Genomic DNA, 12976 nt, shown 5'->3' with positions numbered 1-12976 from the left:
TGCTTGTCCACAGAGAGGATCTTGTGAGTGAAGTGTAGATTGGGGGCCATCTTGGTCATGAGGTGATTGAGTTTAAAATCTCTGTTGACAGGAGGAGAAGTGCCAGCAAAACCTCAACTCTGGACACGAGGAGCAGATTTCAGGCTGAGCAGGGAATGGGGGAGTAAAGTCCCCTGGGAAAATGTTTTTGGAGGTGCTGGAGTCTGTCAGTGCTGGTCACTTTTCAAACCTCACCTCCTAAGGACACAGGAGAAGCAATTCCCAAATGCTGGAAGTCAAGCAGCTGAGACAGAAGGCTGGCTTGGCTGAGCAGGGATCTTCTCTTGGAAATAAGGCACAAAAGGAAGGTCTGGGCCCAGTGGAAGCAAGGTCAAGTGACATGGGAAGAATTTGGAGATGCTGTTTGCCACTGTAGGGAGAAAATTGATATGGCCAAAGCTCAACTGGAGTTGAAGCTGGACAGAAATGTGAGGGACAATAAAAAGAGTTTTTTTGAAATACATTAATGGGAATAGACAGTGTTCAAATAACATCAACCCATTCCAGGATGAGGATGGTCACCTCACAAACAGGGACAGAGACAAGGCAGAGGGGTTTGATGCTTCTTTGCCTCTGTCTCCAACACGGCTGACGGACCAAGGGGGTCTCAGTGCCCTGAGCTGGAGGACCATGACTGTAAGAACAATCAACTCAGTCCACCCTGAACTTGTGTAGGATCTGCTGCAGCTGGATCCCTACAAATCTGTGGGGCCTGATGGGATTCAACCCAGAATCCTCAAGGAGCTGCTGATGTCATCGCAAAACCTCTTGATTTTTGAGCAGTGTGGGAAATCCAGGGAGCTCCCAGCTGACTGGAATCTGGAAACGTTGTCCCAATTCTCAAGAAGGGCAGGAAGGAGAACCCTGGAAACTGTAGGCCTGTCAGTCTCACTTCAGTGCCTGGTGAAATCATGGAAAAGATTATTCTGAGAAGTATTGAAAAATAACGTAGTCATTGGTCGCAGCCAGCATGTTGTCATTGAACCTGATTTCCTTCTGTGACAAGGCAGCCTACCTGGTTGATCTGGGAAAGCCAGTTCATGTAATCTTTTTGGATTTCAGCAAAGCTTTTGATACTGTCTCTCTCAGGATCATTCTGGACGAAATGTCCAGCCCACAGCTGGATAACTGTGTTACTCAATGGGTGAGCAACTGGCTCATGGCTTGGGCACAAAGGGTGACAGTGAATGGGGTGACATCAGGCTGGCACCTGTCACTAGTGGGGTTCTCTCAGCCCAGTTCTTTTCGACATCTTCATTAACCCCTTGGATGCAGGACTCGAAGGGATACTAAGTTAGTTTTCCAAGGACACTAAATTGAGAGGAGCTGTTGACTCCCTGGAAGGCAGGGAGGTGCTGCAGAGAGACCTCAACAAATAAGAGGGATGGTCCATCACCAACTGTCTGAAGCTTAACAAGGGCAAGCGCTGGATTCTGAACCTGGGATGGGGCTACCCCGGATGTACGGACAGACTGGGAATGAGAGGCTGGAAAGGGCCCTGGGGGTCCTGGTAGGTGACCAGTTGGCCACGAGTCAGCAGTGCCCTGGCAGCCAAGAGGGCCAACCCTGTCCTGGGGGCATCAGGCCCAGCATTGCCAGCTGATTGTCCCACCCTGCTCTGCCCTGGGGCGGTCTCACCTTGAGTTCTGGGGGCAGTTTTGGGCACCCCAATATAAAAACAGACATTAAGCTATTAGAGAGCACCCAAAGGAGGGCTATGAGGATGGTGAAGGGTCTGGAGGGGAAGCCTTGTGTGGAACAGCTGAGGTCACTCAGTTCAGCCTGAAGAAGAGGAGACTGAGGGGAGACCTCATTGGGGTCTTCAACATCCTCCTGAGGGGCAGTGGAGGGCAGCACCAATCTCTGCTCTGTGACCTGTGACAGGAGTCAAGGAAACAGCATGGAGCTGAGTCAGGGGAGGTTAAGTTGGATATTAGGAAAAGGTTCTTCCCCCAGAGGGTCGTCAGGCACTGGAACAGGCTCCCCAGGGAAGTGGTCACAGCACCAAAGGTGTCTGAGTTCAAGAAACATTTGGACAATGCTCAGGCACGTGGTGGGATTCTTAGGGTGTCCTGTGCAGGGCCAGGAGTTGGACTCAGTGATCCTGATGGATCCCTTCCAGCTCAGCATATTCTGTGATGGAGCCAGAGCATGTTGGTGGTAGGAATGTTTTACTCATTTGCTGGGGAGAGCATCAACAAAGTGCGTGAAGGGTCGCAGCTCTCAGGGAAGAGCAGCAGAGTACAAAGCCACCTTCTGTACTTAAATATGGACAGAGTATGCTGAACAAGGCTGCTCCTTAGTTACCAGAACCTTGATGATGATGAGTTAAACCCAGAGAGCGACCCAGCTGAAGGAAGAACTGCAGGAGGCTGCCAGCTGTTGCTGCAGACCCTGTACTTTGAAGACAGTGTGAGTTAGTTTGAGTTTTGTTTGAGGTTTTGTTTTGGGATTTTTTGGTGGGGTTTTTTTGTTGTTGTTTGTCTGAGGTTTTTTCTCATGTTTCCTGCAGCAAGTATTCCCCAGCTCAGGGGAGTAGGTTAGCTGCCTTGTTAACAGCCAGCTGGCTGCTCACTGTGGCTTTGCTGATAAAGCTGCGTCGGAATTTGTGCCAGCATAGCTTTCTGTGCCAGGGATCCCACTTGAGAGTCACGCCCGCTGTGCAGCCGTGGCCCGAGGGGGCTCTCCAGCCACTGTGTCTGGTTTGTCTCACGGCAGGGAGAGCGCCGTGTCTGCTGTTGCAAAGCCTGGACAGCTGGTTACAGTCTGACTGTGTTACAGAGTGGGGTGGGATTTGACTTCTAAACCCTCTGTGAATGGGAAAAATGTGGAAACTGTCCATCTGTGAGTTTGGAGGGATGGAGCAGGGGTCAGGTGGTGAAAAGGAGATGACTTGTGTGCTCAGGGCCTGGGCATGGCAGTTTTGGCCTGAGTGGCTTCCTGAAGGAAAGAGATCAAGCTGGTCAAGTTGCTTATGGGCCTGTGGTTTTGTCTCCCAAGCTGTTGCAACTTGTGAGCATCGTGGCTGATTTCAGCTGGATTTCATAGACTCACAGGATGGTTTGAGTGGAAGGGGACCTTGCTGCTCATCCCGTTCCAACCCCTGGCTGTGGGCAGGGACATTTTCCACTAGACCAGGTTGTGGAGGAGCAGGGGTCTTGGAGAGTCTGGATTCAAGGAAGTGTGTAATCTGGTAGGGGAAGGTGACTTTAGGAGTGCCCTTGTTAAGAAAGAGGCTGCAGTGGGAGCTTCCCTGTTATTGGGTAAAGGAACTGTGCATGTGGATGCAAGAGAACCAGCATTAAGAGGACCCCATCTGAGTGTGAAGCTTTAAGCATGCACAAGGGTGACCGGGGTGCAGATTCTCAGACATGGTTGGTGTTCTTGATATCACCACATGCTTACTTTTTAAGCCACATTAGCAGGTTGTTTGTAAAAGTGATGTGCCAGGATTTAGATCCTTGGGACATGCAGGCTCCTTCATCAGTGTCAGAGAAGTTTCTCTTGACAGGGACTGCATCTTTAAACCTGTTGTTCGAAACAAAGCAGCTCAGCAAAGAACTTTTTGTTGCTACAATAGTCTTGCATTTACCTGCTCCAACATGACATAAAAAGCAAATTTCAAATGACTACTTTTTTTTTTTTTATGGACTCAATCAGACTCTCTCCTGTCTGGCTCCCTTCTTGCTTTTCCACTCTCCCAGCCCAGCCCTCTGACAGAAGGCTGCCAGGGAGGCAAATGGACTTAGTCCACCAGTCAGAGAGCAACACTGAAGGTAAGAAGAACACTGCATGGAGTGAGATCAGGATGTCTTTATTCCTCTACACTTCAATGAGTCTCTGTTCCTTATTCCCACCAGCACTTCTGCTGCTTTTGGCATTTTCCAGTGACATGAGAACTAAAAAACTCACATTGGCTTTGCTGCCATTCAGGTAGTTTGGAAAAGTAAGAATGGTCACTTGGCCATGTTGTTTGCCCATGTGCCACAGACTTAGGATGTACAGTTACATCTCCACTTTTCAGCTGGCTGGAATTCCAGCTCCTTGGAAGTGAGACCAGCTCGCCCAGTCAGGCACCTCCGGACAGGCTGGATGCTGCACAGCAAGGCAGAGATCAAGCTGGGGGTGCTGGAAACAGTCAGTTGGCTTCTCTTGGTTTATAATGGAGTATAAGGAGTAGCAATGGCTAAAACCATTCCTTTCCTGTGTCGTTTTGTTGCTTTTTCCTGAAGTGCTGCAAGCAGAAGAAAAGAAGTGCCCTATTAAAGCACTGTAGTGACAGAAAGCATCCTGCTCCTGGGATGCTGACCCAGGAGAGGGCAGCAGCAGCCCAGGCTGCAGGCTCTTCCAGCCTTTCCAAAGCTTTGCTCTTTGCTTCCACAGTGGGAGTGGGGCCTGGAAAAAGCCTGGAAAGAAATGCAGTGTCTGCAGTAGGGAGTGAAAGGTGAACACCAGTCGGATGGGGGAGTGGAAGGCTCCTTACCCACAGAACTGTGTGTTCTCCACTTGGAAATGCAGAAATGAGTAGGGTGAAATACTGTCTGGTACACTGATGCTGCTGTATGGGGTGTGGGAACCCCTTCCCAACCCCTGGATGAGCTGGTGGGGAATGCACAGGCTGGAAGGGTGCTCTGCAGAGCCTGGCTCTGATGCTGTAGACTTTTATTACCTATTTCCTGGTGAGCTCTCATGTTTTCTCATGTCGCTTCACTTTGCAAAATACTTCAGGATACAGCAGAGTTATTAACAGCACCTTGCTGACATGCAGGCTGGCTTTCCAAACCTGCCTGTCTGTGGGAGAATGAGTACCAAAAGTGATCTCTTTTACCCAGGAAAGCTTCTATTCCTCCTCCTTTGGCATTCCAGGTACGGACTGTCTGTTCTTCCTCCTTACTCAGTGTTTTTAGCCTGATATTTGATACAGAGCACAGTGAAACTCAGACTGATCAAGCAAATTTTGACCACAACATCACCTTTTTAGGCCCAATTTCTCCCTGCAGCCTTTCAGACCAGCCAGACAGGCAGCTTGTTCTTGTATTTGGTGATCTCACTAGGTGTGGAAAACACCCCCTGGAACCCCCACCTTGCCAGTACGAAACATCTGTCCTGTGAGGGGGAGGAGGAGGACATGCCTTAAGCATACTTCAGTCATATTTGTCTGCATAACAGACTACTACTAGAGTAGTGGGCACACATTTATATGGGAGGATCCCAGGGGTGCTGTCTCACTTTCCCTACTTACACCTTAGTAGTGGTTCTGCTCTGCTTTTCACATGGCTTTAAATTGTCTCCGTTTCTCTGATTAATTTTTTTCAGGTCACCACCTCTGAAAGCAAAGTGCTAAACTGTTGTTTATCAAAGCTCTCCTAAAGAAGCTTTAGCTGTGAAACAGACTTTGGTTGCTCCTTAATAAATGCAGTGACAAAGGGAAGTGTCTTTCTCTTCCATTTACTCTTTAACTTACAGGCACTCAAGTCTTTTTAAAATGTTTCACTTAGTCCAGAACCTAAGCAGAACAACTTCCGAATGATCCCTGCCCGTCTCTTTGTATAAAGTTCAGGTCACTGTTAACCTCTTAAAAAAATTACAGCCAAATTTTGATCTTAAAAATGAACACAGCCTGATTTTCCTCTGAAGTGAGGACTCACTTTCTTGGTCTCTGAAACAAACAGGGAAGGCATGTACTCAGTGCCTGAGAAAGATCAGCCCAGAGCATTAGAGAATTTGTTACAGTTTAGTGATTTTTCTTTACACTGAGATTTCAGTCATCTTCTTTCTTGCATGTAGATGGTAGGGGGCTTTCCTTTCGGATCACACTACGGAGAGGAGTCAGAAATGGACCACCTGGAAGAGTGCTCTTGTTCTGTGTAAGGCTAGGAGCAGGTTTGGAAACAGACCCAACTTCCATGACCGTTCACTGTTCCCCATCTCCCCTTGCACCTTGGAGGTGGCGCTGCTCTGGAGAGAAGTGTTGTTGCAGCGTTCATCCGTTTCTGAGGTGTTTTGTGTTCACCTCCAGCCAGCTGTAGAGCACAGATCCCTGAGTAGTTTTCTTTCTTCTTTCTTTCTTCCTCCACAGAGACTCCCCAGCTGAACCCTGTGATGGAACCCCTGTCCTGGATGCTGGGCACCTGGCTCTCGGACCCGCCAGGAGACGGCACCTTCCCTACAATGAAGCCCTTCCAGTACCTGGAAGAAGTGCACATCTCTCACGTGGGGCAGCCCATGCTCAACTTCTCGTAAGTCAAGGCTTTGTCTGTGTTGGCAGCAGCTATTGGAGTGCAGCAGGCATGGCTCCAGTGTGATTTGATATGTTTGTGTTTCTTTTCCAATGGCAAAGTACACAGATTTTCACCTACCAAATGAGATGATGTCGTGGTATGTGACTACATGGTCTGACTTTTATTTTCCTTGAAAACTTGGCATTCTTTGTGAGACTCCGACTTACAGATACAACAAATGAGGGATCTGTGGCATGGCTGCCAAGTCTGTCCACTTCAAACTGTGGTCCTCAGCCTTCACCAGTGTGGAAATCTGAAAAGAATTAGTCTTTATCAAACCATATGGGATGGGAGGCAGGTAGCTTAACTGCTTTGGCTGCAAGTGATTGTTCCAAGAGAAATCAAAAGAAATCTGGAGAGAGAGAAGTGACATGTTCGCTGCTGCTCAGTGCTGCTCTGGTGCTCGTTTGGGAGGGGTGAGTTGGAAAATGTGTTGCTTGGAAAACCAAGAAAAGAATAATTACAAGATGTAAGTGCTGTGTGAGAGATGCCCTGTGTTCCTCGAGTGTGACAGAGCTGCCGGCTCAGCCTGTGACAGTTTTAGTCCAGTTTCCAAAAGAAACAAAGCTCTGACAGTCATGCTCTGGCTGCACCTCCCTCTCCAGCTTGTGAACAGTTACTGATTTGAGTCACCTAGGGTTTTTTGTCCTTTCCTTTGTGCCAAGAAGATACGCAGCCTAGATCTGTTGAGCTCTGGGATGCATCAGGAAAACAGGCAACAGGCTTGGAGGACAGAGCTCCTGGCTCCTGGAGCAGTGCTGCATGACTGATACTTATACAAGTACCCCTTGAATACTCCAAGCACTGAAAAAAGCCTGATTTAAGTTTGTTTCTCCCACCATGAGAGCTCCATAGGGTACCTGGTTTCACTGGCTGCAGAGCACAGAGGCTGGGATGCTCGGACAGCCCTTAGCAGGGATGCAGCCCTGCACCACTGACAGAAGTCATTCCTGGCTCTTCCTGTAGCCACATGGTTAAAAGGAGACATCTTTTATTGAGAGGCAAAGCCAAATGGGAGGAGTAATTTGTGTATTTGTACCCAGAGGACAGCCAGAAGCAGCTGCAAGGCAGCCAGACTCTTCCTAATTCTTCCTTTAGCTGTGCTCCCTCTTCCTTGTCTCCACTTCTTTGAAGCCAGTGGGTTTCTGTGGGGTGTAGGGGTGCCATGTGCTGCACCTTGTGCTGCTGGTCTTTTAGGAATCTTGACTCTGTGTGATCCATTGTTACTTCATATAGGGAACACTTGCTTTGGACTTTTCAGCCCTCAGTGCTGCTTTAATAACTAATGGCCCCAACTAATATAATAGATAAACACATGTGATACATATAATCACCCACATGACGGGTGACCAAACCTACGGTTTTTAAGGCCTCCTGAAGAATAAATAAGAACCTGAGCTGAATTTATCTTTTTGAAGGGTGTGATGGGAGAAATATGTCTGTTCTGTTGCTGCCTGCAGCAAGGAATATACAGAAAAGACAATTGCCAGGTGTAAAAGCTAAAGATGATACCGTGGTTCCAGATATTTATTTGAGAAAAGGAAGTATTTGAGACAGAGTGTGGCTTCAGCATATATGAAATGTCTGAGTTCCTGAGGGGTTTCTGAGCTAGCTCTTAGAAAGACCCAGGAGCTGTGGAAAATCTAGAGCTTGAACTGAAGTAACTAACTCCAGCTCTAAGAAATAGCTGTGCCAGTAAAGTAACCATATTTTTCCAGGTTTACATCTCCCAGCTGTGAAGTGTTGTCAGTTGTTTACCCTTCAAAGAATACTGCGGGCACTCACATGGTCAAATAAGAGGAAACCAGGCCAAACAGTGTCTTTTCATGTGAAACACATCAGCTTTTGTGCTCTGATTTCCCCTCAGGTTCAACGCCTTCCATCCGGACACCAGGAAGCCCATGCACCGGGAATGTGGGTTCATCCGCCTCAAGCCTGACACTAATAAGGTGGCCTTCATCAGTGCCCAGAACACAGGTACACACCTGATCCCCATGCTGGGGAAAAGAAGAAGTCCTTACCTCGCTGTGCCATTTCATCACTTTTTCAGAAGGTTGTCGCACCTCTCACAGTTTTATTTAATTAACTCTCCCCGTGGGCATCGCTGCCCTTGGGCGCTGGACCCGCAGGTCTCAACCAGGAAGTCTCTCACGGTGTGGATGTAGCACCTTGGTACTCGTTTACACACCTGGCAGGGACTGAACTAGAGAGAACCACATCTCAAGTATTATAAGTGAAAGTGTTAAACCCCAGTTGGTGCTTAAATTTGCATCTAAAATGGCAGGTGCTGAAGGGAAAAGTGCCAGTTGCCGTGTGGTACTCATCCCACACGGTGTGAGTAAGGCTGGCTGGGTTTTTCTGAGCAGCATTCCGTGTCTGACAGCGTGTGGATTTGCAGTTGTCAATAATGCTTGGGCAAATAAAACCACTCTACAGGGAGAGTGATGGTATGTTATGTACCCTAATAGATCATGGAATGGTTTGGGTTGGAAGGGATATTAAAGTTCATCCAGTTCCACGCCCTGCCATGGGCGGGGACACCTTCCACTATCCCAGGTTGCTCCAAGCCCCTTCCAACCTGGCCTTGGACATTCCAGGGATGGGGCAGCCACACCTTCTCTGGGCAGCCTGAACCAGGGCCTCACCACCCTCACAAGGAAGAATTTCTTCCCAATATCCCATCTAAATCTCTCCTCTTTCAGATTAAAACTGTTCTCCTTGTTCTATCCCCATCTGCCTGTGTAAAAAGTCACAGAATCACAGAAATCCTTCTTCTTCTTTTTTATAAGCCCCTTTTAAGTGCTGAGAGGCCACAGTAATAATTGTGACATAGTTAAATAACCTTTGTAGCCTAATAATATGCTTCAACCTAGGTCTGGTGGAGGTGGAGGAAGGGGAGGTGAATGGACAAGAGCTTTCCATAGCTTCTCACTCCATAGCCAGGATCTCCTTTGCCAAGAAGCCCCACGTAGAGCAGGTGAGTGCACACACAGTGAGCAATTCCCGTAGCGTTGCTCACCCCAGAAGGAGTCTAGTTGACAGGATAGGTTAATTAGCATGCTTTAATTACAGAATGCCATCAGGAGTTCTTGGAAATACTGCATGGCATCCTGGCTTATCCTTTCTGTAACAGCCTTCAGAAGGTATTTTGTACATTATGAGACCCATAGGGATCATTAAGACAAGAACTGACGAGCTGGATCAGAGCAGCCAACCCAGAATCCTGTCTCCAGCAGTGGCCAGTAGCAGGTCCTTAGGGAAGAGAATAGGAAAGTCTTGTCTAAATACCCTTCTGTGGCAGTGGGGTTAGTTCTTAATGCTGTTTTTCTGGATTGGTTGCAGGATGAGGGTGCACGTATAAGGTACAGTCAGTATTGGGCCTCATCAGGATATTTTAGGAACACCTAAGGTCTTGCTAACTTGCTTTTCAGGACATTCACACCTTGCTCTGGGCTCTTTTCCCATCTGTGGCTGCAGGGCAGGGCTGACATTTCCTATCAGCTCCAGCCTTGGTTGGTTGCTTTTAGGGTCTTTTTTTGGGTTTTGACTTGTTTTGAGTGTGTATTTTTGGGTTTTGACTTGTTTTGAGTGTGTAGCGGGGGGTTGTTGACACAGCTGGAAGGGGTACAGCCAGCTGTGAGTGCGGTGGCACTGCTGGGGGCAGTGTGGCATCCTGAGGTCTCAGTGTCACATCTGAAGTTGTTGTGGCTGACCAGCAGCTGAGAGAGACAGCGAGGCTGAACAAGCTCTCACAACCTGGTTTTTATGTGCTACAAAACTTACCCATAGACAACAGAGAGCACAAGTTTGTGCAGATGTAGACAAAAATTTCATGTGCCTACACAGTGTCCTAACTTTGGAAAGTCCTGACTTCCCTGCCTTTGGATGCATATTTTCAGTTGCTGGGTTTCCCCTTTCCCAGGAACAGCTGTGTTGCCTCCTTTCTGTAGCAAAACTAAAGCCATTAGATACTATGGATATCAGCAAGGGAGCAGAGCTCTTAATTGCAGACATTTAAACAAAAGGGACTGTCCTCTCTGAGTCAGTGCCTGAAATGTGAGCTGATGGTCTGGCAGGAGGAGAGGGGGAAGCACAGAAAGCCAGCAGATGTCTTCCTAGTTGAGGGCTCCAAGGCTGGCTTTGGCTTGAAGAGGGAACCTCTGGAGCTGGAGGTCCATGCTCATCTGGCACCTGAGGGCAGCTCAGGCCCAGGGACTGGTCCCAGTGAGTATCTGAGAGGCCCTTGCTGGTGAAGGAGAATGTAGAATGAGAGAGTAACCGACTCCCAACACCTTTTCTCCTTCACCAAGAATAGCATAAATTGCCCATGGAAGCAAAGATGCCACAGGTGTTGTGAGAAGGGCACGTGTGCTGATACTTTAGTTGCTCACTTTGAGAAAACTTCACTGTATTATATTCCTGCTGAAAAGTGATTTGGCTTGGCTGTGGCTCGGCTGAGCTGTCATGGAGGCAGGAAGACCCTTTCTCTGGGCCAGGCTGTGTCATGAGTGGTGTAGGTTGCTTGAAGAGTCACCATCAAAGGGCTTATCAAAGCAGGTTTAATATAAATTTCTGAAAGCACAACTTAAAATTTGATGTGGCAGGGTTCCCTCTGCTACTTACTCATGGGTGAAACATCCAAAGGAAAAGTGGATTTGAATCAATTTGGAATGATTTACACAGAGACTGAAGATACAAAGGGTAAGGGAGACCCTCCCATTGAGTCACGAGGTTCTGAGAGGATCCCCTTGCTTTTCCAAGCTCCTGGTGGAGCCTGGGTGTGCAGAGTCCAGACCTAGGTCCAGACCCAGACTCAGTCAGCAGTTTATGTTTAAAGGGAGAAATACAAGGAGTAAGGGAGACCCTCACGCTGAGTCACTCGGTTTGTGACGAGCGTGTGGAGAACCAGCAGGTTTTCAAGCACTTGTAGAGGTCAGGACAGTCCTGGCCTTATGTGGGCACTGAGGGCACTGGCTGAGGCACCTGCAGAGCTGCCCTGTCACCTGTGAAAGGTGATGGAGATCAGCAGAGTCCGCCCAAGGCACATGGGTCACCCATGTTAAAGATGAGTGACTTTTGTATCCTTTTAAGTGCTTTTTCCTGCTTAGGGAATTTGAAGAACACTGGTGCATTACAAAGAGAACCTCATCAGAGCAGCAAATAGGAATCCAAGCATCATGTGTGAGTGACTGTGTTCCTGCTGTTGTTGCCCCTGTGGATGTTGGAACGATGGCGTGTCCTCCGCACCCCTGCATAGCTCTGATTCCAGAAGGAGAACATGTTGGATGTGGGAGCTAAGGGCCCACTGTGGGCATACGAGTGGGTCTGTGAACAGAGAGTATGGAGCAGAAAGACTGGCAATAGCTTATGGATGTGCCTGCCCTTGAGTGACTTCAAGGCAATGAATGAGCTTGGAAAAACCTCTGGATGTTAGGCTCACAGCCTGCCTGGGTGCAGAGATGAGGATGATGTCACCCGTGGAGCCCTCCTGGCAGTGCTATTCCCTCTTGCCCGGGACTGAACCCCAGCCTGGCTGCAGGTGCAGGCTGAGGCTCAGCAGGCTCCAATCTCCTCATGTAGTCGTGTCCTGCCTTACCCTGGCACGGTGTGGGGACCTGCAGAGAGCCCAAGGGGTTTGGAAGGCTGCCTTGGTGAATGATGGCTCATCCATCTCCCTGAGCTGCCAGCAGGGAGCCACTCTTCTGGTGGAGGGATGTGGTGGACAGATGCCTGTCTGTACTGAGGTGATGTCAGCTGTAGTGCCAGGACCTTGCCTTGCTCCATGGATAATGGGCTTGGAGCTGGTATTGTGGAGAAGGCTGCTTTCTTTAGGAGAGACAACTCCTTGTTTACTCGCCTGCTGTAGTGAGGATATCCTTCCTTGGTGGTGTGTTGACAGCAGGCACGAGGATGGCAAAGGGAAGGTAGAAAGCACAGGTAAGGGATTTACCCATGGATGCTGTTTGCTTGATTTCCTTATTTCTTTTCTTCCCTCCCCCATTTAGATTACCAGAAAATTCAGGCTCAATTCTGATGGGAAACTCGAACAAACTGTCTCAATGGCAACCACTACGCAGCCCATGACTCAGCACCTCCACATTACCTACAAGAAGGTGACACCCTGATGCCGGGAGTGCTGGGTCTCCTTGGGCAAGGAGCAGCAGCAGCTCGGGAGCACAGTAGGGCAGACCCTGGAGCCTGCTGCCTGCACTCATCCCCTGGGCCCCGGAGCTGCCCGTCCTGTTGAGAATGTTATTCAGATCTTTCTGTAATGGTATATAAAAAAAAAATAAATAAAAAGCTTTTATTTTTATGGCTGTGTCTTTGGTGTGATTGCAGGGTGGTGTGTGCCTCCTGCTGCTTGGCAGTGCTTACAGAGGGCTTTGTGCTGCTTGTTCCTTAGTAGGTGTTGCATGAGAGATCCAAACTCCTGGATGACCTGGCTAACACTGGAAAAGCAGAAAGTTCAGGAATGGATTTGCACTGCAGGGACAGACTCTGAGAACTTGAGAGCCTGTCCAATGAAACTTGACTTAATTATTGGGAGGGAGCACCTTCTTGCTGTGGGACAGAGGAAACTGTCGCAGGCCCTGATCCCAGTGGTGCAGTCCAGCAGTTTGAAGGGAGTTGGTGCAGTGCTGGAGGCCAGGGCCAAA

At 48.7% G+C, this 12976-nt stretch overlaps 1 protein-coding gene across 2 annotated transcripts in view; it reads left to right on the top strand.

Moving 5' to 3' along the window:
• Positions 1–12633, top strand: part of THAP4 (THAP domain containing 4) — a 20431-nt gene extending 7798 nt beyond the window's left edge. For both annotated transcript variants that reach the window (XM_017826354.1, XM_017826355.1), the window contains 4 exons: positions 6119–6278; positions 8188–8297; positions 9194–9297; positions 12326–12633. In XM_017826354.1, the coding sequence (XP_017681843.1) occupies positions 6119–6278; positions 8188–8297; positions 9194–9297; positions 12326–12445 (494 nt within the window). In that variant the 3' untranslated portion in view covers positions 12446–12633. The remainder of the gene's footprint in view (positions 1–6118; positions 6279–8187; positions 8298–9193; positions 9298–12325) is intronic.
• The last annotated feature ends 343 nt before the right edge of the window (positions 12634–12976 follow it).

This window comes from Lepidothrix coronata, unplaced genomic scaffold (genome assembly GCF_001604755.1).
Source record: "Lepidothrix coronata isolate B3197 unplaced genomic scaffold, Lepidothrix_coronata-1.0 Scaffold125, whole genome shotgun sequence".
Lineage (NCBI taxonomy): Eukaryota > Metazoa > Chordata > Aves > Passeriformes > Pipridae > Lepidothrix > Lepidothrix coronata.
This window is presented reverse-complemented; position numbering and strand designations above follow the sequence as displayed.